The 27981-nt window shown below is 41.4% G+C and overlaps 1 protein-coding gene across 1 annotated transcript in view; it reads right to left on the bottom strand.

Annotated features, from left to right (window-relative positions):
* Window positions 1–26973, bottom strand: part of METTL24 (methyltransferase like 24) — a 110636-nt gene extending 83663 nt beyond the window's left edge. Inside the window, exon 1 of the mRNA XM_065889173.1 lies at window positions 26656–26973. Within this exon, the coding sequence (XP_065745245.1) occupies window positions 26656–26973 (318 nt within the window). The remainder of the gene's footprint in view (window positions 1–26655) is intronic.
* Window positions 26974–27981: the final 1008 nt, after the last annotated feature.

The following is a 27981-nucleotide window of genomic DNA, read 5'->3' as shown; positions in this document are numbered from 1 at the left end:
CCATAGAAGGCTGGCTGGAACTTGAGACCTGAACCCACAGGTCAAGTGCCTATAAAAACAAATATGTGGACATTATCTATAGTATTTAAACATGACTCAAGAGTCTCACGATATTACATACAAAATACCCAGGATATAACCCCAAACTACTCAGCATATGAAGAATCAGGAAAATCCCAATTGGTGTGGGGAAAAGACAATCAACATATGCCAATGACATGACACAGATACTGGAATTATTTGACAAAAACTTAAAAGCAACTGTTACAGAAATACTCCAAGAAGTAATAGTGTACACTCTTGAAACCAATAGAAACATAGAAAGTCTCAGCAAAGAAATAGGATATATAAAGAGCCAAATGGACATTTCAGACCTGAAAAATACAATAAACAAAATAAAAATCTCAGTAGATGGACTCAATAGTGGAATGAATATAACACAAAAAAGAGTCAGTGAACTTGAAGATAGATCAACAGAGAGTATCCAATCTGAACAACAGAGAGAAAACATTATTTGAAAAAGAAATGAGGGCTTCCCTGTTGGCACAGTGGTTAAGAATCTGCCTGCCAACGCAGGGGACACAGGTTCGAGCCCTGGTCCGGGAAGATCCCACATGCCACACGGCAACTAAGCCCATGCGCCACAACTACTGAGCCTGTGCTCTAGAGCCCGCGCACCACAACTCCTGAAGCCAGTGCGCCTAGAGCCCATGCTCCACAACAAGAGAAGACACCGCAATGAGAAGCCTGCGCACTGCAAGGAAGAGTAGCCCCCACTCACCACAACTAGAGAAAGCCCGCGCACAGCAATGAAGACCCAGTGCAGCCAAAAACAAAATAAATAAATAAATTTATTTTTTAAAAAAATGAAAAGAGCCTCAGGGACCTGTGGACAACATCAAGAGGTCTAACACTCAGTTACTGGAATCCAAGAGGAGGAAGAGAAAGAATGCAGTGCAGAAAAAAATATTTAAAGGTATAATGGCTAAAAGATTCTCATATTTGACATTCGACATAAACCTAAAGATTCAAGAAGCTCAGCAAACCCCTAACAGAAAGACACAAAGAAATCTATGCCCATACACATCTTAATCAAACTGCTGAAAACTAAAGACACTGACAACAACAAAAAGCTCAGTCTCTTTAATCTTGTGATAGACTTAATAGTGGGCCAGGGTCCAAATGGCTAGATGGGAAAGGCAGAGCCAGCCAAGCTCAAAAGGGCTTCTTACCCTGAGGTCCCCTCCCTGTCAAGGCCCAGTCCCACCTCCCCAAGTCCATCTGCTAAATGTCTTTGGCAGCAGAAAGCACCCATACTGAAACCCAAATCCAGAGCACATTGTGAATCCCTTCCACATCAATCTGCCGCCTCTGCAACATTACACAGAGCGTAGGCTGGGAGGCAAGGGAACCAGAAATCAAATCAACTCTGACAAGAAAAAATGCACTATCATTCAAGCAGATAACTTTTAGGAAGAAATTTTTTAAATAAAATAAAAAATAAAAGGACAAGGAGGAATAAATGCTCAGCTCTACATTTATTCTCTAAGTTATCCTGGTAAGTTGGAAAGAAATGCCAAACTAATTTGAGTTGGGTTTTGTTCTTAAACTGACATCTTTAAATTCACTGTGTTTTCTGTGTGTGGCAAAACAGTTCAAGTCTGGGTGAGATTGAAACACACAAAGGGATGGTGAAGAGAATAAAATATATGATGTATTTTAGGTTTTTATCATTGACAACAGAAAGAGAAGCCAAATTCCTGGAGTAGATCCAGTGAAATGCAGAGGTTTTCATTCATTTTCATAATATAGAAACTATATAACATCTGCATACACAGTAGGCACTCAAATGTCAAATCATGGATCTCACTAGGGTTACACATCAACCATGAAAGGAAGGGAGGAGTTTCATTTGTCTTATGAAAGTAAGATTATACAAGACTGTTTGCCTAAGAAAGCAAAAAGGAATGTAGAAACATCATTTATCACATTTTTAAGGATTCGCTCTCTCTCTCTCTCTCTCTGGCACACACACACCCCTCCACATACATGCACACTGTATTCAAAACATATAAGTTACCCAGACTTGGAACTCAGAATCTTAGAAGCTTAATATCATCTGAATCAACATCAATCTGTTATGAGGTCACGGATTTACTTCAGTTTGAAAACTCCAGCCAGTTAATATCCCCCAAGTTATTTACCAGTTCCCAAAACATTACCCTCTCAAAATGGAAGGTCTGCAGGACCCCTATAAACCCATTTCAAGGATTCTTTTTAACATCTTTATTGGAGTATAATTGCTTTACAGCGGTGTGTTATTTCAAGGATTCTTGAATCCTGAGTAGCTGCCAAAGCCAAAGGAGACATGGAGTTAGCAGAGGCAGGGAGAACAGGAAAACCACCAGGAGGGAGGGAGAGGAATAGAGAAGGGAAACAAGAAAATGGGGGGCATGAGAGGAAAAGGGGTTGCTCCCCCAATACCTGCTCAGCAATCTCCATCCTCCCCACAAGTTCACCTGGGACCCAGGGTTGTACAATAAGTGGTACCCAGGACTCTTTGGTGGCTCTCATGAGCCACATGAGTCCTCAAACCTCATGCCAAACCACAAGTCCCCCCATGGGTTCCCTCAGTGTGATCCTGAGGCTGCCAGTCACGTCCATGCAGATGCCTCCTTAGCCTCTCAGCCTCCGAACCTCTAAAGAGGCTCTGTGGCCCAATGTTGAGCAGAAAGCCTGTCAGTGGCAAGGCTCAGTGCTGCTGAGCAGTTTCACAGGGCAAGTGTTTCAGCTCTACAGTCTAAACAAGACATGATTTTTATTACCAAAAAGAATTAAAATGCGTCACCCAGCATCACCAAGTGCAGGGAGATGGGGATCATGGCAAAAAGAATGCATCCCAGAGGCCACATCTGAGATGCAGAGCTGCAGCATCCAATAGCCACCCCGCAGGCTGACAGGGGGAACAGCGGCTCCATGTGGCACAATGCATAGATGGGACACAAAGCCATCCCTGGAAATCAACCAGAGACACTGGATGATGCTTGGGTAGCCTCCTTTGAAAAAGGACGTAGCAAGCAAGACAAGGTGCTCTGCCGTGAGGACAGCCGAGGGTGGGTGGGAGAGAAAGAGGAAAATGGGGTTTGGGACCCCAGAAAAACCACACACCACGGTTCAAGGGTATCATCAGTTTCCTGATGAGGCTGTCATATCCCACTGACTATAAGCCATCGGTTGCACACAATTGTTTATGTATGTATATTTGTACGTGTGTATGTATGCATACATGTGTTTCTCAGTTTTAAGTGTATGTTCATTCATTATTAACTGTCACCTTTATATTGTCCATATATATTGTCCGTATTGCCACTCTCTGGCCCTTTTGATTATGATATAGTATCTGGTAGCCTGAATGAATCCTACTGACAATTAGAGATAAGACTCTGGTTCTGGGACATTCCTCACATGATTCTATATTTATAGAACATTTTTCTGTCTGAGTGCACTGTAAGTTATAGTGTCTGACAAGTAGAAGCAGCCCAATAAATGTTTCTTTTTCATCTGTGGGAGGCTGCCAGCAGTGTAAAACAAGGCAGAGAGAGAGCTGGCTGGACAACTCTGGAACCAAAAGCACTTTAAGCTTCAAACCTAAATGGAAGCTTATCATTAACTGGCCCTTTTCAGGAACACGAAGAATTGCCGAAGGAAGCAGACCTTTTCGGAGGTCAATTATTACCGGGTTTGTAACTCTCTGAACTGAGAGTTCTTTGGTGAAAGAGAAAGGGACTCTCAAAGGTTAGAAGTGAAGCTGCCAAAGTGTCATCTGACCTTGGCCCAGTCCCCTTTCCCCATTTCAAACTGGAAATAACAAAGAGTAAAGGGGACAGATTGTGAAAATAAATATAGCAGATCTAAACTGATGAAAAATGTTGACCATATTTCTTAATTGTATGAGAAAGGAGCACTAACACTCCTTGCATTAAAGAAAAACAAGCAAACTTCCATCCACAGGAAGAGCTTTAAAAATAAACAAGTTATAGAATTCAGAAGACAGAAACTATTTCTAGCCTTAAATTTTATTTGTTTCATACTAATAGAGAATCACTGTATTCTAAAAGACCTAAAGAGTGATCTAGACCAACTCCTTTATATTATAATTGAAGAAAATGAAGCTTAGAGAGGTGAAGTGACATACAAGTCACATCGGTAGGAGGAGGAGGGCTGTGACTTGGACCCATACCTCTAGGCTGCTAGTCCCATCGTTGCTCTGCTACACCATGCTGCCTTCATCCCAGGTCCAAGAGTTTTATCTTCCCCATATCTAGTTTTACTGTTAAGATAGACATTTTGGGCTTCCCTGGTGGCGCAGTGGTTGATAGTCCGCCTGCCGATGCAGGGGACACGGGTTCGTGACCCGGTCCAAGAAGATCCCACATGCCGTGGAGCAGCTGGGCCCGTGAGCCATGGCCGCTGAGCCTGCGCGTCCGGAGCCTGTGCTCCACAACGGGAGAAGCCACAACAGTGAGAGGCCCGCATACCGCAAAAAAAAAAAAAAAAAAAAGACATTTTACGCCCAATAGCAACTTAGAAGGGATTCCCAGGTGAAAACCACAATGGCTGTCTTGCACTTACACACTCATTGATGCAAGGGGTAACAAACTTATGAAATTCTTCATCCATAAGATGTGGAATATACTAAAAAATTCACCAGTGGCTCTGAAAATGTCATGGACGATGAATCCTCAGTGAGTTAAAAAGGAGGATTAGAAAAGATTCAGGCCTCTCTGATGAATGGCAATGGTATATCTAAGTTGAGGCAAGGGCATCTTGAGTCCCTGAATGACAGCAAGAAGGTGAGATCTTGCCTCTCACCTCCCTCCCCAACCCACACTGGGAATATAGCATGAGTGATAAATATTTCTTCTTTTAACCTACTGAAATTTTGATGATGTTTGTTACTGCAGTATAACCTAGCCTATTCTGACTGATACAGGTCCCTAAAAGGCACTGGGTAAAAGATGGTTATCATTATTATAAATGCATCCCCACAGAACCTTCCCAATGCCATGCCGTCAAGGACTGAATGGTAGGCTAGAATAGATGATTGGTCTTATGGACATTCTCCCATAAGGAAAAAAAGGAAGTGTAACCAATGACAATTCATTGCCAAGACAAGACTCAGGGAAGTTAGGAAGTGCTCAGATAAAGACCATAAGGACACTGATTACAAAACAGATCCTACTCTCTGGTCTGTTTCCTAAAAGCATCTTGCCCCTAACATGCCAGGCCAGGCCTTTTCCCTCCTACCCAGAATTCTCTCCCTTATTCCCTAGTCAGTTCAAATTCCACTTATTCTTCTGGATCCAGTTTTAGTCCCACATACGTCCCCCAAATTTCCCAATCACTCAAGCCTCTACTATACACAAAATAAACTATGCAAAGCTGGATCTTCAGCAACTATTGCTTGTACTTCTCATTTATACTAAATCAGATGTTTGCTATAATTTGTTTCAAGTGTGTCAATCTTGTTTCTCAAACCAGACTACAAGCCTTGGGAGGACACCATGTGTTTTATTTCTTTTGCAGTCCCCCAGAGATATTATTCCAAGGGACATTTTTACATTGATTTAAATGCCAGGGAGGAAAGAACATGATAGCATTCTTAGGATTAAGGACAATTTTTTTATTACTTTTGAAGAAAGCAGGGAAATTCACTAGCTGGGTTTTATAGTAATATCTTAATCTAGCTAAATATAAATACTATTTATTGAGGTGGAAATAAATTATTATCAACCTTAAATGTCTTTGATTCAAATTAAAATAAAAACAGAGATGACAAGAAGTTTAGCAGGAATTCTGACAGAAACTTTAAGAAAGCATTGTTGAAAAAAAAGAAAGAAAGCACTGTTGAGAATTTAAGCCATTTCATTCAAAATTAACATTTGTTTTGGTACATATACACAATGGAATATTACTCAGCCATAAAAAGAATGAGATAATGCCATTTGCAGCAACATGGATGGACCTAGAGATTATCATACTAAGTGAAATAAGTCAGACAAAGACAAATATATGATATCACTTATATGTGGACTCTTAAAAAAATGATACAAATGAACTTACTTATGAAACAGAAATAGTCACAAATGTAGAAAACAAACTTATGGTTAACAGGGGGTAAGGCAGGGAGGGATAAATTAGGAGATTGGGATTGATATATATACGCTACTATATATAAAATAGATAAATAGGGCTTCCGTGGTGGCGCAGTGGTTGAGAGTCCGTCTGCTGATGCTGGGGACGCGGGTTCGTGCCCCAGTCCGGGAAGATCCCACATGCTGCGGAGCGGCTAGGCCCATGAGCCATGGCCGCTGAGCCTGCGCATCTGGAGCCTGTGCTCCGCAACGGGAGAGGCCACAGCAGTGAGAGGCCCACGTACCGCAAAAAAATAAAATAAAATAGATAACTAATAAGGACCTGCTCTATAGCACAGGGAATTCTACTTGATACTCGGTAATGGCCTATATGGGAAAAGAATCTAAAAAAGAGTGGATATATGTATATGTATACGTGATTCACGTTGCTGTACACCTGGAACTAACACAACATTATAAATCAGCCATACTCCAATAAAAATTTTTAAAAATATTCAGAGATCCTGCAGATTAAGGGGAGGCTCCTGATGTCGTGGGTTAAAGAAGTAAGTTTTCATCTCTGGAGACTTGGGTTCAAACCTCACTGAACCCACAAGAGAAAACAGGTTTTGTGACCTCAGTCCATCCCACAATTTGTTACCATCCAGCAGAAGCAAAATCCTTCCTGAAAGCCATTAATCAAAGAAAGTGGAGTCATCAGAGCTTAGGATTTATGGGATGTGGGGAAGCTAAGAGGCTACAGGTGACAGTGTCAGCCTAGTTAGAAATGGGATCTAGGACACAGGCTCAAAGGTGGATAAAGGTACAGATGATAACATTGCCTATACTTTCACTTCCCCCTCCTCCACCTCTGGCAACCATCCATCTACATTGTATCTCTGGAGCTTTACCCATTCTGGACATTTCACATAAATGGAATCATACAATGTAAAAAAAAAAAAAAATCTGTTAAATCAAAAGAAAAAATTTAGAGATTCTGAAGGTAAAAAAAATTAACAATTGTTTTGATAGAAGGGTAAGCTGGGACAAAATGAGAGAGTGGCATTGACATATATACACTACCAAATGTGAAATATCTAGCTAGTGCGAACATAGCACAGGGAGATCAGCTGGGTAGGTGCTTTGTGACCACCTAGGGGGGTGGGATAGGGAGGATGGGAAGGAGACGCAAGAGGGAGGGGATATAAAAAAAATTTTTTTAATTAACATGTTTTGATAGATTAAAAGGTTAATTAATATTTATATACTGATTATAAAATTTAAGTTAAATCTGTACATATTCTATATCTTGAAATCAGTTAGCTTTTATCCAAATCTATTTGTTAACAAGAGCACAGAGCTTTTCTATAAAATTGAACATTTTTTTCCATAATTCTAAAGATTGTTGGCATGTAACCTTGAAACTATAAATATTTGTTATTGTAAATTTTGTTAAATGCAGAAAAATTAAATGCTCAGGTAAAGGTGAAAACTATGTTTGCCATGGGAGGTTGATTCCACAGAGCCTTGTAGAGACTGACCTTCTGCTCATAACTGCCCTGATCTAGTTCTAATCATTCAATCTGTACAACAATGCTGTGTAGATCCTCTTTTTTTTAATTAATTAATTTATTTATTTATTTTTGGCTGCATTGGGTCTTTGTTGCTGAGGGTGGGCTTTCTCTAGTTGCGGCCAGAGGGGGCTACTCTTTGTTGTCAGTATTTACTCTACCTGTGTACTCCTGCTGCTACCAGTTTAGTCATATTTTTACCAGGAGTCATTTGATTTGTTCCCAAACCAGTTTATATCAGTTGTACAAGTTACTGAAATTATATAATTTAATTAAAATTTAGGTAAAATGATGAAATGGTGCACAGAAAGAAAACGGGTTCTCTTTTCTATAAAAACCAAGTCGAGAAAAGCTAGGTGCTATTTTTAAATACTGTTGCAGGTTAGGCATGGGTGAAGTAACTGTAAAAGAGAATAACAAAATCACTATAATCTAGAGATGTTCTGCACTCAGATTGCTTCACAAGTGTCAAATTATTGCTCTACTTTAAAGAAACCAAAACTGAAAATGGTGGGTGATGCAGTTCATGGGTTTTTGCAAGAGACCAGAACTCCAGTAGGGCCTCATACTCAGAACAAAAGACTGGCAAAAGAATGCACTTGCATATGTTTTAAGTTAAAATAGGCTGTGTGTATACTTTTGGGGCTTCTCTATTTTAACCACCTTCTATGTAACTAACCAATTACTGTGAATTGGTGACTATGGATATGGGTCCACTTGCTAATTATATCGTTTTAGAGATTCCATAAGTGCATAGTTAGAGAGTGCAACATTACCAATTAGCTTAGATGCTGGACTAACGATGGTGAATAGCTAGAGAAATATAAACTTTAAAGCAGGACTGTAAACAAGGCAGAAGACTGGAAGAGATGACCCATAACATAATAAACATAAGCTTCTCAAGAGGCTATGAATTTTTCTGCCTTAAAATTTTTTTTTAGCATTCAATATTTTAACAGCATGAAACACGTACTTATTTACAAATGAAAAAACATAAAAATCAATACCAGGGAGGAACCATTGGCTGCTATTCTGAAAACAAAACATGGCTCTTCTTCAAGGTGTAGCCTGAGACCCCGGAGAGCAGAAGAGGCCATCAGTAGGATTGGTAGTACCTCTCAGCACCATATCTCAACACCAGGCCTCACCTGGGCTGGTCCCGACTCTACAGGCTGTTAACCAGGACTCCGAGTTCCACCTTCTGGGGAAGCTCAGCCCAGCCAGCAGTGAGACGATTCCAGCAGACAAAAGCCCATCACAGGGGAGCACCCTCAGTTAGAGATGAACACTAGTTATTGAAACATTTATCCCAACTTTAGGAATCAACCATCCCAACCATAATGGAACCTGTCTTAACCCAGCTGAGGAGGTCTGGGGTATGGGAGGCTGAGGTATCTGTATTCTGAAAACACCATGAGTGATTCTGATCCACTCTCAAAAGAAGAATTTTTGTGAGGCCCATGAACCCCCTGAAATCAACTGTAAACAAATGTGTATGCAAACAGATGTTCAGTATTCTGGAACGCTTATCCATAGCTTTCATCTAATTGTTTTCATCAAATTTTCATAACTCAAAAATTGTTAAGACTCATTGTTCTGAACTCGATTCTAGTCTTCACCTCACTAGTTGTCTACACAATCCTGAGGATATCTGAGAAGCAGCTGAAGACAAGCTTTCCCTGTACAGAGCCTTCCTGTTATATTTCTCTTTTTTGCTCTAATTCTTTTTCCTCCAAACTCCAATCTGTTCCTATTTCTTCACTTCTATTTTTAAATTGAAAATTTTTGGCTTCAAAATAACTATAATCTAAGAACTCCTCCAATAAAAGACACAGAAAATTAAATTTCCAATTTCCCTTACTCCACTTTTCCCACTCTTTTTTTTTTTTTTTTTTTTGCGGTATGCGGGCCTCTCACTGTTGTGGAGCACAGGCTCCAGACGCGCAGGCTCAGCGGCCATGGCTCACGGGCCTAGCCGCTCCACGGCATGTGGGATCTTCCTGGACCGGGCACGAACCCGTGTCCCCTGCATCAGCAGGCAGACTCTCAACCACTGCGCCACCACGGAAGTCCTCTCCCACTCTTGTATGGTTTTGTTATTGAAACTTTTTTAAAAACCTTAAACAGAACTTTTGCTCTGTTTTTCCTATTAGGTTAATGACTTGACCAAACATATGTGCCTTTATTTTAATTATCAGCATCCTGGCTTGCCTATATTTTTAAAATAACAAATTATACATAGAGATAGTACTCATAACAAGGAAGGATACAATGTTGTATGTGTTAAACAGGCTCTGATCTGTGCTGGTGGTTTGCTTTTATAAGTAAGAACATTCTCTGTCCAGGAGGAAGGCCTAGGCACTCAGATTTTCCAAAACAATTCTCTGTATCCAGGGTACCCAAAGAAATTCAAGCACTTCAGTTTCAAAACACAGGCGCTGTCTGCTCCTGATTGAGGTTAATGTCCTCTAAGTGCACATTAGTTAAATAAGCCATTTTTTACTATTTCTGTACAAAATGAATATTCACTATTCAAAAGAACATTACCTATCATAATTATATAATCAGTTCAAATTTGTTCTTAAGTAATGTAAGGCATGCTTGAAAATTACAACCTGATAAAATAGCTAAAAGTAAGCTTTAAAATACATTATTTGGGGCTTCCCTGGTGGCGCGGTGGTTGAGAGTCCGCCTGCCGATGCAGGGGACATGGGTTCATGCCCGGGTCCGGGAAGATCCCACATGCTGCGGAGCAGCTGGGCCCGAGAGCCATGGCCGCTGAGCCTACGTGTCCAGAGCCTGTGCTCCGCAATGGGAGAGGCCACAACAGTGAGAGGCCCGTGTACCGCAAAAAGAAAAAAAAAATGTTATAATACATTATTTGACTTGGAAAATATCTAAGAAGTCTTTGTATCAAACTTAACATCTACAATAGTCAACTATTTTTCTGAGATCCAGACTTCAGCATGGAGGTAGCCATAGTATATAGTAGAAACAATACTAAATATGACCTCAGCCAACTTGGGTTATAATCTCTATTTACCTTGAACTAATTATTTAAACAGATTCTTTCTTGGTGGAATGGAAATAACAGCCATCTCACTTATAAAGCTACTATGAGAGCCACTTGGGGTAACATCAGAGCAAGCCTTTGGAAGGTGGGGAGAGTTGTATAAAAGCAAGGTATTGGTATAACTGCTGTTCCCTTTAACACAAATGCCCTCCAAAATGTATAAGATGCTCCCTGCACACAAGTCATTATGAATGAGGTGACAAGGGTCCTGTGGGTGAAAGTGAGAAAAAGAAAGAGCCAAGGTAAATGAAGTCCTAAGCAGAAGAACTCACTCCTAGAAGAGGTGCAGTGGGCTGACCCGTGCTTGGCCACCTCTCTTGACAAACCCCCGGTGCTCTGGGTCAGAGCTCTGCACAAAAAAACTGATGCACTAGGAGGCCAGCAAGCTCACAGTGATGGCAGCTTCAGCTTCCCCCTTATCTGGCAAACAGCCGGCTCCTGGATTCCTAATGTACGGCTGCTTGTGTCTGATTCTGCAATGCTCTGCCACGCCTGGGGAGCTGATGGGAGAGTGAGCACCATGCAGTTCACCAGTAGCCAAGTGACCACTCCTGAGAGGCCAAGCCAGGTACTTCCTAGAGAAGCAAGCACATGGACTCTGCCCTTCTGTTGAGCACACCCATGCCAATTAGTGAGCACCATCAGGCTGGGGTCCCAGGGCTCTCTCACAGTTAATTTACCTTTATCCAGACAGAGCAAAGCATGTGGTTTCACACCTGCCATTCATTCCATGGGCTTCTGAGAATTTTTTTTAACTGAGATATAATTCACACATCCTAAAATTTACCATTTTTAAGTGAACAATTAAGTGGCTTTTAAATATATACACGGATTAGGCAACCATCACCACTAATTCCATAATATTTTCATCACCGCAAAAAAAAAAAAAAAAAAAAAAAACAATTTCCAGTAGCAGCCGTTTCACATTCCCCTCTTCCCCCAGCCCCTTAGCAAACACTAATCTACTCCTGTCTCTATAGGTTGGCCTATTCTGGTTATTTCATTAAAATGGAGTGATACAACATGTGGCCTTTTGTGACTATTTTCTCTCACTTATCATGTTTTCAAGGTTCATCCACATCATAGCACGTATCAGGACTTCATGCTTTTTATAGGTGAATAATATTCCATCATACAGATATACCACATTTTGTGAATGTATTCATCATTTAATGGAAATCTGGGTTGCTTCCAACTTATGGCTATCATGAATAGTGATGCTGTAAACATTGATTTATACTATTCATACAAGTTTTGTGCAAACATGTTTTCAATTCTCTTGGGTATGTTCCTAGATGTGCCATTTCTGGGCACTCCTGAACCCTAAAGTTCATGTTAGCACCCTCTATCTAAACTAATTTCCATGGCAGACAGAAGGAAATATAGTTCACCAGGGATCCCAAAAGCCAAAGGAAGTAATGAAGACACGTATGAAGGAAAAAGGAAGTTCTGCATGAAGCAGCATATTACTGTTCCCAAAATGTCACTAGTAATATGTTTCCCCTATATCACAAAACAGCAGTAGCCACAGCCAGGATGAGGGGACCAGCACTGGACCTAAGCTGACACAATCAACAGGTAATGAGTGCTTACTACATACATCCAAGGCACTAGCTGAGCACATTATACAGACTGTCTAATAGTAGAGAGGATGTAGGAAACATGATTTTTGTTGTTGTTGTTGCTGTTGTTTTGTGGTATGCGGGCCTCTCACTGTTGTGGCCTCTCTCATTGTGGAGCACAGGCTCCGGACGCGCAGGCTCAGCGGCCATGGCTCACGGGGCCAGCCACTCCGTGGCATGTGGGATCTTCCCAGACTGGGGCACGAATTCGTGTCCCCTGCATCGGCAGGTGGACTCTCAACCACTGTGCCACCAGGGAAGCCCAGGAAACATGATTTTTAAACACAAACACTGATTGCAACCAATTCTGCTTTCCTGCCAGAGTGGTATAATTCATCTCTATGCCAGGCCTGGAAGGAGAGGAGAAAACTAAACTGCCTGAGTAAGAAAATGACATGCATTTGGGATTTGTTTGCTGTAAGTTCAAGAGAATAGGATGGGAAAAGATGGTCTGAAGGCTTGAAAAATGGAAGAAAGGGACTGATGTGTAGATAAGAGAAGGCAGGATCAATGGTATAGGAGCCTAAGAAGAAAAGACAGCCAATAAGAAATTCCCAATGGGCAAGAAATCTTTAATCAATTTTAAGTTGAATTTGTTTGGAACTTCACTGACATCTCTATTACCCTGAGACCTTCACTAATGCCTGCATCATTCTGGGGGATAAAAGAAGTGGGCAGAGCAGAACAGAGAGACAGCAGTGGCCAGAGGTAAAACACTGAGCTAGGAGAGTGATCAGAAAATGTAAGCCCCAGATATTATCAGAACATTGAGGGGAGGAAAGGTACTGGACCTCTCACAGCACACGGCTCAAACCATTTTAAGTAGTAAACAAAGAGTGAACCCAGAAGCTGGAAAAAATATGGTCATCTGACTGTCACAATATAATCTCAACAAATCTACATGTGTGTTAGAAAAGGTGGGTAACAGGCAGTAGTAAGCAAACACCAGGATTTAAACCATTTTAACATTCACTGCATGGCAGTGGTCTGAAAACAAAGACCTTGGATAACTATGATGACATTCCCATGAATGGTTACAGAGGACCAAAACATATTCTCAGTATCCCTGTTGGAAGCCTAGGACCATTCTTCTCATGTTGAGGATGGCAAAACTCTAGCACAAGAGTCTCGTGGACTCGACTGAGGCAAATGTAGGTTGCCCTGATGCTATTTCCACAGCAGGGGTTGGCAAATGTTTTCTGTAAAGAGTCAGATAGTAAATATTTTAGACCTTGCGAGCCAAGAGGCAAAATCAAGGATATTAAGTAGATTCTTACATAATGAGAAGATAAATTTCTACATTTTTATTGATAAAATTCAACATATAATAAAAATTGTGCAGAATGTTTTGTAACATAGATATACTATATTACTTTTGGATAGTATTTTGCTCATTGGGGTTCAAAGTCAGTGTTTCCTAACATCAAGTCAACTGCAAATGTTTACCTATAAAAACCATTCTTTACTCATGGGCCATACAAAAACAGGTACAGGCTGGATGTGGCTTCAAATCTCTGTAGTATAGTCACTGCTGTCTGAAGCAAAGTCAAGACTGGGAGTTCTGTTCCAAGAGTCTGGGGTGTAAAACCCTGACTCAGAAATTAGAGATCTGGAGGGGGCTTTAGAAAAGCTCTTGAAAGATCCAAATGTTCCTCAAACACATTGGTCTAGTACCCCAGCGGATTGAAATAACCGTTTTTTAGCCCTATTTACTAAGCACCTGCTTTGTGCTGATGCTATCATAGTCTCTGGGGATAGAGTGGTGAGCAGAACAGATGAGCCCCCTACCTTCATAGGAGATGAGACTGCAAACAAGAATTAGAGAAGGAAAAAATATCAGAGAGTGGGAATGCCATAGAGAAAATAAGAGAAGGTATTAGAAGAACAACTGGGATAGGGAGCTACCTTGGATAAAGTAGTTTAGTAAGGAGTTCCTTTTCCTCGACATTCTTATCAATCTTTGTTTTATCAGACATTTTGCACTGTTCCAATATGACTGGGGGTGAAAATAATCCCACTGTGTTTTGATTTGCTTATTCTGCTTATTGGTAGGATTTATCATCTCTCTGCACTCACACTCTCTTTCCATATTATAATTATATTATATTATATTGTTATTTGATAGTTATATATGTGTTATATATATATGTCTTCCAGGTTCCCTCTTCTGTTAACTCCTAGTTAATGTCCTGTTTGTTTTACTGTTCAGTTGTTTATCTTTTTTCTTATTGTTTTGTTGGGTTTTTTTAAACTTTGCAATATCAATCCTTTATTTGTGATATGCATTGCAGATATCCTCTCCCAGCCTATGACTTGCCTTTTAACTCTGTGGTGTCTTTTGTTTACATGAAGATTTTAATTTTCAGCTGGTAAATGATCTATTTGACGTGAGACTTGGTTGTTAGCTGCCCATTTCATTGGGCAAATTGAAAGAGTCACGGATTGTGAGTTTAAACCTTCATCCCATCCCTTTTAGTTATGTCTTACTCACATTTATTAATGTCTCTAGCCTCAGCTCCCTCATCTGAAAAATAAGGACAATTCCTACCTTGCAGATTTTTGTGAGAACTGAGTGAAAGAACACTAGCATTGGGCTTCCCTGGTGGCGCAGTGGTTGAGAGTCCGCCTGCCGATGCCGGGGACACGGGTTCGTGCCCCGGTCCGGGAAGATCCCACATGCCGCGGAGCAGCTGGGCCCATGAGTCATGGCCGCTGAGCCTGCGTGTCTGGAGCCTGTGCTCCGCAATGGGAGAGGCCACAACAGTGAGAGGCCCAGGCCCACATACCGCAAATAAATAAATAAATAAATAAATAAATAAATATAATAAAATGCATACAAAGTACCAAGTAGAATAATATGCACTTAATTATTAGACTAAAATGTGGAAGACAGAACCAGAAAAACAGTTTAGGAATTAGCTCTTTCACCCACAATTACTCCAGTGGCCCCTCCTGAACTAAAGAAGCAGCAGAGTTACAGTAAGTGGCAGTTAATAGGAGATTTGTAAACATTCTTTTGAGTGAAAATTGTATTTTGAAAGCTTGGAAACACATTTTATACAGTCAACCCTAATATGGACCAAAATTATTTAACAGAGCAATATTGTAAAAGATATTTGTAATTGGATTTAAGAGAAAAAAAATCACAACCTTATATGAAAAAGTAAGTCTTAACAATTTTATAATAAATGAGTTACATGAGGAATAAGTTTATAATAAAAATGCTAACAAAAATTTAATATTTACTTTAGCTTTTATTTAAGATTAAAAATATTCCAGCACCTCTGATGGCTCAGCATATTATATATGCTTTAAATTTCAAGAATAATAAAAGAAGTATTAAAAATTCCAATGAATATTGTTCTTTACACCACACAGACACACGTGCCTATACCTTTTTGAGATTCAGGGGCTAGTGTCACAGCCAGCAATATGAGGCTGAACAGAGACAATCTTCATTTACAGGACTATTTCCATAGGCCAGGTGTTTTCACCTACTCACTCTCCTTTAACCTTCATGAGTTAAGTACTACTACATTTTTACAGAGGAGGAAACTAAAGTTCAGACAGGGTATGCCACTTGTCCACAACCAGTAAGTAGGGGAGCAGAATTTAAACTTCTGACCTCAAGTGTAAAATTACGAGCCCATCTTAGAGGTGAGGATGCATCATAATGAAGTGTTTTCATGACATTTCCAAATACAAGTAAATAAGTCTCCTAGGATCTCACGCGTTACTTGGCTTCTCTATATTCTACCCCAAAAATTGCTGAAAGAAGAGGCCTGCTTCCATATATGACTGAATCCCTCTGCACTCAATGGGCATGTGTTTTGTTAATTAGGGTTTTGGTTTTGGTTTGGTTTGGTTTTTTGCTGTACGCGGGCCTCACTGCCGTGACCTCTCCCGTTGTGGAGCGCAGGCTCCAGACGCTCAGGCTCAGTGGCCATGGCTCACGGGCCCAGCCACTCCGCAGCATATGGGATCTTCCCAGACCGGGGCACGAACCCGCGTCCCCTGCATCGGCAGGCAGACTCTCAACCACTGCGCCACCAGGGAAGCCCTAATTAGGATTTTAAATTGATTTGTTGTGCTGCACTCAAAGTAGACGGAAAATAAACTAAAAATACTGTTGTCATTGTGCGCAATAGCAAACACTATACAACACGAATACTGCCTCTGATTTGTGGCCAGATTCTGAAAACAAGCTTGGAAGTCTTTCAGCTTGCTCTAACTAAAAATGAGTAAGCGATCGCCATGAAGATGCATTTAAACATGGAGTTTGATTCATCTCACCAGAGGCCTTCGGTTCATTTACACTCATGGCTTTATTTATTCAAATAACTTGCCCTTTTTCTCCACAGAACTGCAGACCATCATCCCATCATTGCTCTGCACAAAGAATCTAACATAAACACGTCAACGAGAATCACTGTACTTAACAAACTCCAGGACATGCCACAGCACTGTTTATAAGATGTAAATCGCGTCTTGTTTTATTTCACTGTTCTGCTAAATTCAGATGTCTGCTTCATTTTAGATCTACATCCCCTGAAAAGAGCCTCGCATGCTTTATTCAATACTGCCAAATGTGCAGATTCAGTGAGGCACTGGAAATGGCAAGCATGAAACATGACCTAGACGATGTCCATTTAGATACGGATGATTGAAGTGTTACCATAGTGTGGTGACCGTAAGTGCTGCTCACCAAACAGTTCCTGTCTCTGACTTCTGAGCACATGGCAGACCTCTGGCCTCCTGCACTGGGTAAGGCCCAGCAAACAGCTCTGGTCATTGGATTGTGAGCAGGAGTGTTATATCTGGCTTCTGGCCAGGGCATTTAACAATGCCACGCAAGACTCTCTAGAGCACTCACTGCTCTGCCAAGGTGACAGGCAATGTTCCAGACTGGGGTCCAGAGAGAGGATGAAGACAGCATAGAGCAGCACCCCACTCCTGCCAACCAGCAATGGATACGCAGCATAAGCAAGACAAACCTTTGTTGGTAAGAGCCCTGAGATTTAAGGGTTGTTTGTGATCACAGCATAAACTGGCCTCCCCCTGCCCGATACCCTAGACAAATGGTGCCGTGAAAAAGGGCTTGGTGTTTCTAGTGATAAGTCAGCAGATTTGTATGATTTAGTATCTGGTGCTAAATGTTATTATCTTGTCAGGGAAAGGTCCCTTAGCCCATAGTTCACTTGGACCCCAATCATCATGTTCCAAAATCTGAATTAAATAGAGCAAGCAAAATTGAAGAGGGAAAGCTACAGCTGTAAGCTTCCAAACTGCCAACTCTAATTTATTGATCTGCCAAGGTTCTTGGTTGTAAACAACAGAAACCACTCTGGCTAGTTAAGTAGAAAAGGAATTAATTAAAGATTTATTAGCTTACAGAATCTCAAGGGCAGGAGGAACACCACCGTGGACACCAGTGTAGACCGCACTACCCCACCACTGGGCACTGACACCATGGCTCATTTCACCACCCTAGGCACTGGATGCCTCTGCTAGAACCTGGAGCTCTGTGATCCTTGTGCTGAAGCTTGCTTCTTCAAATCTCTGAAGTACAATCCAAACTCTCATGCAGGTGTATGGGAATGGTAAAGCCCAGGTCACAAGAATGCCCTTTAGGGCCAAGGAAATTTATTTTTTACCTTTTTCTTAGAAAGGTGGAGAATTCCTCAAACACAGGAAGGGAATCCAAAGGTGTGGCCAAAAAAGAATGATAAATACCCATTACACCTTTGGTAATGGGTAATACGGATAACTAACATACTCAATACTCATTTTAGTCCATAATCAAGCTCCGAGAGCTGTCCTGGTTTCTGCAGCTCTTTCTTCAGTTCTACCCTAGTACCCTTCCGATGAATCCGTTTTTACTAGTTTCAGTTGGGTTCTGTCACTTGCAACCTAGAGAGTCCTGATACAGAAGTAATCATATGTTAAAGAATCCCAAACCAACCAGTTGCAAAAAGGGCTATAAATATTCAGATGCTCTGAAGAATTTTTCAGATCTTTTTTGCAAAGTAACTTTCTGAACTGACAGACAAAAAATCAAAGAACATAAAACTCTAATAACTTTGGTTTGAGAACCCTAATGGGGATCACGGGATAAATACTGATTATATTTACCTTCTCCACAAAAGTCCTCACAAATAACGTTTTACTTCAAAAGAAGGGACTTCCCTGGTGGTCCAGTGGTTAAGACTCTGCTTACAATGCAGGGGGCGTCGGTTTGATCCCTGGTTGGGGAACTAAGATCCCACATGCCACGTGGCACGGCCAAAAATATATATATTGCCTAAGTATAGATCTTGTGTATATATACCAAACTGAATAAAAAATCAGAAGTATGCACAAGGTACCAACTTATTGCTGAGTGCTACTTGGAAGTAAGGTTATCTTTAACAGTTTTAAATAGAGAAACAGTTAACCAATAAAGAAATACACACACACAGAGGCACAGAGGCTAAGCTCCGAGATTATTTTTTTTAAAGAAGACCTACACTCTATTTCCAGGTGCTCAGAAAGTCTCTCCTTTCTCTAAAAATGGCTCCCTGCACAGGGACAGGGGTTGCTGGGCTATTTGTGGCCTGTGGTTAGTGCTGGCTGACCCAAGGTGAGTATCTAAGAGACCAAGCCCAGGAGTTGAGGGAGGTGAGTCTTATTGTGGTGGCCCTGGAGGGAGAAGCCCAAGGAAAGCTAGGAATTCTAGAGTAACCTATTCTTTCTCTCCTCAACAGCATGATCATTTAACTCTTCCTCCAATTCAGTGGTAAATTCCGAAGTTTCAATACATTTATTTAATTCTTTTTTTTTTTTTTTTTTTTGCTTAAGCTAGGCCAGAGTCCATCTTTCTTGTTTATAACCAAAAGAATATTGTATTAACTAAGTACACTCCCCTATAATCTTACTCTCCCCAATAGCCAACTCTAGCCTTAGGTAACTCAACTCTCTTGACTAGGAATGACTTAAAAGGACCTTCAGCTTCTGTGTATTTAAGTATTTATGTGCCATGCTACCATTGAGCTTAGCAGCATTAACCTCACTTGTCACTTTTTAGGAAAAACAATTGCAATTTTTTTTAAATAATAGTTTTAACTTATTTTTTTACATCTTTATTGGAATATAATTGCTTTACAATGGTGTGTTAGTTTCTGCTTTATAACAAGGTAAATCAGCTATACATATACATATATCCCCATATTTCCTCCCTCTTGCATCTCCCTTCCACCCTCCCTATCCCAACCTTCTAGGTGGTCACAAAGCACCAAGCTGATCTCCCTGTGCTATGTGGCTACTTCCCACTAGCTATCTATTTTACGTTTGGTAGTGTTTGTATGTCCATGCCACTCTCTCACTTCGTCCCAGCTTACCCTTCCTCTCCCCGTGTGCTCAAGTCCATTCTCTATGTCTGCGTCTTTATTCCTGTCCTGCCCCTAGGTTCTTCAGAACCTTTTTTTTTTTTAGATTCCATATATACGTGTTAGCATATGGTATTTGTTTTTCTCTTGCTGACTTACTTCACTCTATATGACAGTCTCTAGGTCCATCCACCTCACTGCAAATAACTCACTTTCATTTCTTTTTATGGCTGAGTAATATTCCATTGAATATATGTCCCACATCTTTTTTATCCATTCATCTGGACAATTGCAAATTTTGACATCTGGCTCAGAGGTTGAAACTTCAAATGCCTTCACAGATCAGATACATAATATAAAGGGAGACAGTGCTGAACTGGACTCCACTGGACATTATATGTCGTATCTGAAGATATTTACGTTTAGATACTTAAAAACACCGTGTGGCTCAAACAAAATTCTTCACAGGTCCAATTTACCTCCCTGAGCCATAAACTAACAAGCCACCTTGCTATTAGTTTAAATTACATGTGGTCCTAGACTAGAAGGCTAAAACTCAATTTTGTTCCAATCATTCGAGCAGAATAAAAATGCTTCTTGGACAGCAAATTTTCCCACCCTGTTTTAGCAGAAAACTCTACAGGTCATTAATGGGATTGATGTGAGGTATCTAAGAGGACTCAGGGGCTGCTTTTAGAGAAGCTTATCAACGCTAGCATCTCATGGTAAATGAAGCAGGCACCTGTTACTTTCTATGAATCACAGAATAAAGAGCCAAACTCCTTATAAGGACTCCAAAGGTGTCATAACACAGATGGAAAAAAATCAAATGTCTACCACTCTTAACAGTCTCCAGTTTAACTACACAGCTCTGATTCTCTTCACAGACCAAAAATGAAATCCAATTCGAGAAAACCAATAAGGCTTTCTGTTCCTTGGAGAAAATGAACTGGACAAATTGCACACAAAAAAAACCTAAAATCTCCACCACCGATTGTTGAAAACAGTGGGGCCTCCATTAGCAGTTTCTTTGCCCACAGAATGCTCTCTGAGGAACTGCGGGGTTTGGAAGGAGTGCAGAAGCCTATTCTCCACCTACAGCACATCAAAGTTTTCATCAGAACCTGCTTTTCTTTGCAAAACTAAGCAACTGCTCTTTCACACCCACATATTGCTGGAGCACATTCAATTACCCTCAACGACTGTTTAAAATGAAAATGCTTTGCCTCCTGAGGACAATGTGAGAGGATTAATGAATGTTGTTCTTGAAGGACAGAAGTGTAGGGATACAGCAGAAACCTAAGTAGCTGGAAACTACTGCTGGGCCGTATTTTACAAGCAATTCAAACCTACCTTCAAGTATTTTGTAAAGAAGAATAATGTTTAAGGCAGTTGGATATATCAAGGGGCATACTATGCCATTTTTCCTCCTTCTTCTTGATGACAATCATGGAATTAGAAAACTAAGAGGATAACAGGAAGTGATAAAGACAGACTAACTTTTGCCATATGGTTTTTCAGGAGAAGAGGAAACAGCACTTTTTTTCCCCTGACACATTGTTCCAAAGGATCTGTAACTAACAAACCAAGCCAGCACATTGCTGGGTTCTGTAGGCCTGTGACTCAGAAGTCACTTTTCAACCCAACATATTAAATGTCAAGCAAAATACATCCGATAAGAGAGAAGAAAATTTCTTCAGGAAGCTTGTCTCCTGTAATGAATACTAATGAAACAAAATTCATATTTTAAGGCAATACGAGAAAAATTTAAACGTAAGATTCTTTTCTCTGCCTGTTTGGACCTCCTCCCTTCCTTCCAGCGTGCACTGTGCATCTGCATTATGCATTAACCAGACCACCCCAATGGCAGAAATACCCGCTTAACCATAAAGATCAATTTTTCTTCTTCTGGAGCCAGCCATGTAATTCCTTAGAAGTTAAACTTCCTTTCTCAATCCTGTAAAAGGTCACGATGACCCACCACTCACCTTATACATGCAGACTTTTTGGTGAACTTTATGTACAATGTTAATATATCATTTCCCTAAAAGATAGCAACTGGTACAGAACAGACTGGGTCAGATGACCTGGGGAGATATTGGGCCTCAACTAATGTAAATTCTTAGCTTAAATACTTACTTAGGACCTTATGAATGTTACTAGCTATATTACTTGTAGTCTGCCTATTTTACAAAGATAATTGTTTCTTGTACTGCCAAATGTGTGATGGAGCCTCCAATAAAATGAATGATGATTAGGCAACTTGAAACGAATGACCAAATATATAGTCCTGTAAGATCACAGATTGTAATAGTGTAACTCTAGATATAAGAAAAAGCAACAGGCAAGCATTTCCTAGACTATAACAGACTAGTAAGACAAGTGGTCCAGAGGCTTTTGACTATTGTTAACAGGGTCTACTCTAGTAACAGCATGTTGAATAGCCTATCAATGAAATCCTTGATTGACCTGGGAATGTGCATTCCTAGTGCTGTGAGACAAATTGATCATGAAATGCCTCCCAAACTTAGGTCAAAATTAAGACCAAAAGGGAGGGGATTGTAAAATAAAGAATGTTGCCCACCATCTAGTTCTACAAGAATCAAGTTATCAGCCACTGCAGTCACTGACCTACAATACACCCTGAGAAAGGAATTCTGGGCAAAATCAGGATGAGGCACTGTGCTCTGAGAAAACCGGCAGAATAGGCCTTCAGATAGATATTTTCAGGAGAAAATTCAAGAACACAGTTTCTTTCATCTTCCCATACTTAGAAAAGCACTAAAACCATTAACTAAGATATCTGTTCCTTACGAATAATAGTAACCCTCCACCAAGCTGTGTGCTTGATTGCACTTAGCCCTTCTCTAAAATCACTTATATACTGGCCTCTCCCTTTACCTCTTTGGAACAGTTCTCAGAGCTCTCTGAGAGACTGTCTCCTGGGTTATAATCCTCAGTATGGCTCAAATAAAATTTTCCATTTCTTTCTTAGATAGACCACTGATTAATTATTTTGTCAACAGTACTTCTCCTGTGCATATTAGACATATATTTTGCTGCTGTCTTTTAGGTGGATTGCCAACGTGTAAAAGAAACATCTACCCAAGATTGTAGAAAAAAGCATAAATCATGAAGACCATCATTAGTCCTCTATTAACGCCCCCTAGAATAACTTTACCCATGTAATCATAGTAAACGTCTGTTTAAGAAAGAAAAAACATAAAGAAACACAGACAGAAAATAGAGAGAAAGGAAAGGAATGAAATAGAATTATAGTGGTATTTGTAGGCTTAAAGCCTCTGTAATATACAAAAATATATGGGTTCCAGGGGAGTCCTAATCACATAAGACACTATTTATCCATCATGTCTCATTTGTCCTCAATTCATAATGCTGTAAGATTAGAACCCCTGATGTGAAAGAGGATTTACTGTTTAGAGCTATTTCTTTCTTTCTTAGCTTGGTGAAAGAAGGGGATGAGAAAAGAGGAAAAGAATTATACCAGAACTACACTTCACTTCTCTTTTTTATAATAGATTATTTTCTTTGAGAGAAGCATAAGCTATGATTAAAGTGGCAATATAATTGCTAAATTTTTGAGCCTCTAACACCTGCAAAGGAAGCACGTTGACAAGAAACACTCAGCAACCCAATTATTTCATGCAGGTTCTCATCCACCCAGAAAGCCATCCTCAAAATAGAATGGAACTTTTTCTCCTTCACCAATCTGGTAGGTGCCTACGGCAAAGTAACCAAGAACCTAAATAACATTATTTATCATTATCCTCAACAAACAAAATTTAAATAAAATAGGATCCAAGGAGTTTAACACACAGCTTCCAAACTTTAATTATATCAATTATTTAACTGTGCATTCAGTTTATATTACACCTTGTCTTGATGGGAGGCTAAAAAGGAAGAAGACTTGTTCCCCAAGAGATAAGGGACATTGCACTCTGTTCCCAGAAGTGGGAGAACAGATTAGATAACTGGTCTTTCCAGTTTTGAGGAACATTTTAATTCAACTGTGAAATAATGGAAAAATGAAATAAATTCAAGATTTCTACTATCTAGGAATTTGGGAACCTTAGAATGTATACCTTGAAAATAAGAAAATAAATAACTAAGTAGCTAGGGAAAAGAAAATCCAGGGAATTTTTTTTCTTTAAGAGGCTAAAAACTAAAACAATACTTTAAAAATAGTAATTTTTAATTGCTATTTTCACTCAATTCTTTCTTATATATTTTTAACCAAAGACACTTAGAGTTATACGTAATAGGTTGAAATAATAAGATTCTTATTTGTTTTACTTATTGGTGTCTTGGGAGTAAGCATTTACTAAGGGTCACTTTGGGAAATGTGATCCTTTCCATCACAAACAACTGTGCAGACAAAACATTCAATCTGAAATAGATTATTAGGTCAAAACACGTACAAAGCAACTCACAAATCAGAATGCACTTCTGTTGTCTCCCAAACTGGCAAAGATAAGCAAGGAAGTAGGAATGATGAGTAAAGGTTTCCAGGCCACGATCCTTGACCTGAATGTTCAAGGGTGGAAAGGGCATGAATCATAGGAAAGAAGGATGGGGGTAAAAGAATCAGTGTAAACCAAAGGAATATAAATAGGTTATAACAAATGACATTTAGCAAATGGCTGAGGCTAAAGACTTGGGACAGATTAGTGAAAATTAAAGCTACCATTATTGAATGCTTACAACATGTAAGGTTCGATGCAAATATTTCGTTTTTTGGGGGGGAGGAGTATAGTTGTTTTACAATGTTGTGTTACTTTCTACTGTACAGTGAAGTGAATCAGCCATATGAATATTTCTTTTTTTTTAATTTAATTTTAATAAAACTGAGCCCCAGGGCTCAGACTCAGATCTCTGTCTTTGTTAGCCACCCTCACTGCCCAGATGATCTCCTGCAGTCTCATGGCTTTAAAAGGTCCACTTGTACACTGATGACTCCCACACCTCTATCTTCAGCCTGGACATTTCCTCCACCTCCAGACTCATATGTCCAACTGCCTATTTGACATTTCCACATGGATGTCCAAAGGATATCTCAAATTCAAGATGTTTAAAACAAAACTCCTGATTTCCATCCATTCCACCGAAAACACAAAACTAAACAAACAAACAAACAAAAAAAAAACCTACTCCTTTCTCATCTTCCTGCAAAATATATCCAATATTGGACCACTTCTCACACCTCCACTTCAACCATCCTATCTAAGCCACCACTATCTCCTGCAGGAATCACTACAGCAGCCTCCTAAAGGAGGTGGACTTGAACTTGCTCTCCAGTAGCCCTCTGAGTCTATGCATTTCAAACCTTTCCACTTGTAGGACAGGCTCCAGTTATCGATTCTGTTATCTGAAGTGGAAACTGAGACTAATCATTTAAGAATGATTCTTGAACAGGTGAAACAGAAACAACGGAGGCTGAGAGCAGATGTGAAAGGGCAAGTGCAAGGTGGGATACTGAAGGTGCCAAGGATGGAACATTTGAGGACATCCAGAGGGACAAAAAAACCTGAACTCCTAAGAAATATCAAATCCTAGGTCAAAGGTCCCCTCCTGGTTAGCCTTTCTTGACTCCCCAGGCAGAGTTCAAGACCTTAAGTACAGCAATGGTCACAGTACTGGATGTCTGTGCTGTGTGCCTCCCCCACTAGACTCTGAGCTCATATTGTGTCCCCAGCACCTGATGCAGCACTGGGGACCTGGTAAGCCCTTGGCAAAAGAGTGTTGAAAAGCCCTTGGCAAAAGAGTGTTGAAAAGCCTTTAACAAAACATGGTATCATGGAAAGTGCGTTAGGAGCATGAAGAAGTGACTACATTCTTCTAGAAAAGCAAATTAGGACTTTACATAGGAAATGACATTCAGATATATATACATATATATATATGAGTTTATCCAGGAAGATAACACTGATGGCCTAGACAGGGACAGCAGTGGTGTGGAAAGACAGAGGGCAAGGCTTGGAGAGGAAGTGAGGGAAAGGAAAACAGTAGTAGAAATTGGTGGACATGATATTGAAAAGTAAGGTAGAAGTTAAAGAAAGCAGCAGAGTCCAAGGAAGAGTTTTTCTTTCTTCCCAATAGTGGGGTGGTGGGGAAGCTGGAGGGATGCAGGGGGGATGTTTAAAAGAAAAGAGGGAAAGCAAGGCAAAGGACGTTGTTGGGGTTGATGGGTATAAAGACCAGGCAAGCTCATACCTGCAGTTCTTAATCTTTTCACTCCCAAATACCAAGTAAATTATGGACCTCCAAGAGGTGGATAGGAGGCCAGAGGCTTAACAATCAGAGGTTAAAATTGAGTAAGATAACGACTTAATGTGTGAGCCAAGAAGTTAATGAGGGAGTGAAACCAACACTGTTGGTGTTGTAAGAAAAAGCCGGGATATTACTACAGTCCTCCAAGTTCCAATTAACTTCCCATTAAGTGGTGCTGGGGGCTCGACTTCTCACCCCACGCCAAACAACCTGCCAAAGTCTGCGGTGGAATTCAAGGAAATTTCGACTAAGTGTATCTTCATCACCGCGATGAAGGTAGAATGGAAAAGCAATTCACAGTGGATACCCACCCAGCTTTGTCCAGGCCTCAAGGACAAAACGGGGAGGGGCACAAAACATCCAACAAAACCACAATTCCTTTCTTTTCTTGGCCTTGTAAATCGCTCACGCCCTCCCTCCCCAAAAGATAAGCTCCTTGAGAGCAGGGCTTGGTCCTTCCCTCCTGGATGCCCGCATAGCAGGGGGCCTGGCACACAGTGGGCGCTCAGCAAATACTGGTTAAATATTGAATAAGGGCTCTGTAGCGAGGACCGGGAGGGGGATCCGGGTCTAAGGCCCAAGACTGTATCTTTTGCAACTGACCTTACGGCGGGGACGCCCGCGCGGAGGGCAGCAGCCCGGCTCCTGCGTCCCGCTCCCGCCGCCCCCCGGCGGCGCTCGGCGCCCGCTGCGCACGTACGTCACCTGCCTCCGGCTGGCACCGCGCCGCTGGGCTAGCGCGGGCGGTAGGGGCGGCTCGGGCGGCCGGGGGTCCGGGCCCAGCAGGCCGCTGCGGGCCGGGGGCTGGGCCCCGGCGCGCCGCAGCTCCGTGCAGAGCCGCAAGCCGAGCAGCAGAGCAGCCCCGAGCAGACAGCGGTGCAGGGCACCGCAGCCCCTTCCCGGTAGCCTCTCCCACGCCATGGCGGGCCGGGCCCGGGGCTGCGCTCCGCCGCCCGCACGCGCCGACCCGCAGCCCGGATGTGGCCCCTCGGGCCGAGCTGCCAACTGTGGCGACTCCCCCGCGGGCTGGGGCGCGGGCTCGGACCCGCCTCCCTTCCTCCGTCCAAGGAAGCCTCGGCGTAACCTTATCCAGCCCGGTCGAGAGCGCCCGGCTGGCAGGGGAGATGGACGACGGGCCAGGAGGGGTCCCGGCGGCGCAGGCGACGGCAGGCGGGTCGGCTAAGCCAGACTCCGGGCCCAGCCCCACCTTGAGGGTCCCGGAGGAGGCGACCCCCAGCCCGGCCCCCGGAGCCTGAAAGCTACATAGCCAGAAAAAGCACGAAAAAAAAAGTCCTAACGGGATCCTAGGCCATAACTTCATTTTCTAGTATTAGTGTTGTTGAAGAAACACAGGAGGAGGATAGGTGAGCTGACAGGTTTTGCTACAAGGAACAAGTTCTGATTGTCAAGCAGTTTGTGCCATTAAGCACATTATAAAAATACGTCACACTTATGCTCAGGTTTACAACTCCTCTCCCTCAAGAAAGAAGGGAAAGGGGGAGGAGACAATAGCGCTGGATGCAGAATAATCAAATTAAAGTTATTCCATTTCTAAATTCTGCCCGAAGCCAACCCGTGCTTTCTCCTCGTGTTATGAAATGTGTAGGAGGTGAAGGAAGGGGGGGCAGGGAAGCCAGCTAAGATATCTGACAGCAGGGAGAGAGAACAGAAGTTACCATGGCATGATGTAAATCAAATTAATTTAGCTCCAAACACACACCTCCCTGCTGTCTTGCAGAGAAAAACAGGGACAAATTTATCTTTCGGCAAAATGCTCCCCAGCTGGTATTTCCATCACCACCTTGACCTCAATTAATCAGCCTGAACGCTCACAGCCTGAAGTCCAGTGTTGGCTGTTCCGTTTTCAATTGCTAGTAAAATTCTTTCCCACCACCCGTTTGAGGTTTGGGTTTGGGTTTGAGTTTGCTT

Source organism: Phocoena phocoena, chromosome 12 (genome assembly GCF_963924675.1).
Source record: "Phocoena phocoena chromosome 12, mPhoPho1.1, whole genome shotgun sequence".
In the NCBI taxonomy this organism is placed as follows: Eukaryota; Metazoa; Chordata; class Mammalia; order Artiodactyla; family Phocoenidae; genus Phocoena; species Phocoena phocoena.
This window is presented reverse-complemented; position numbering and strand designations above follow the sequence as displayed.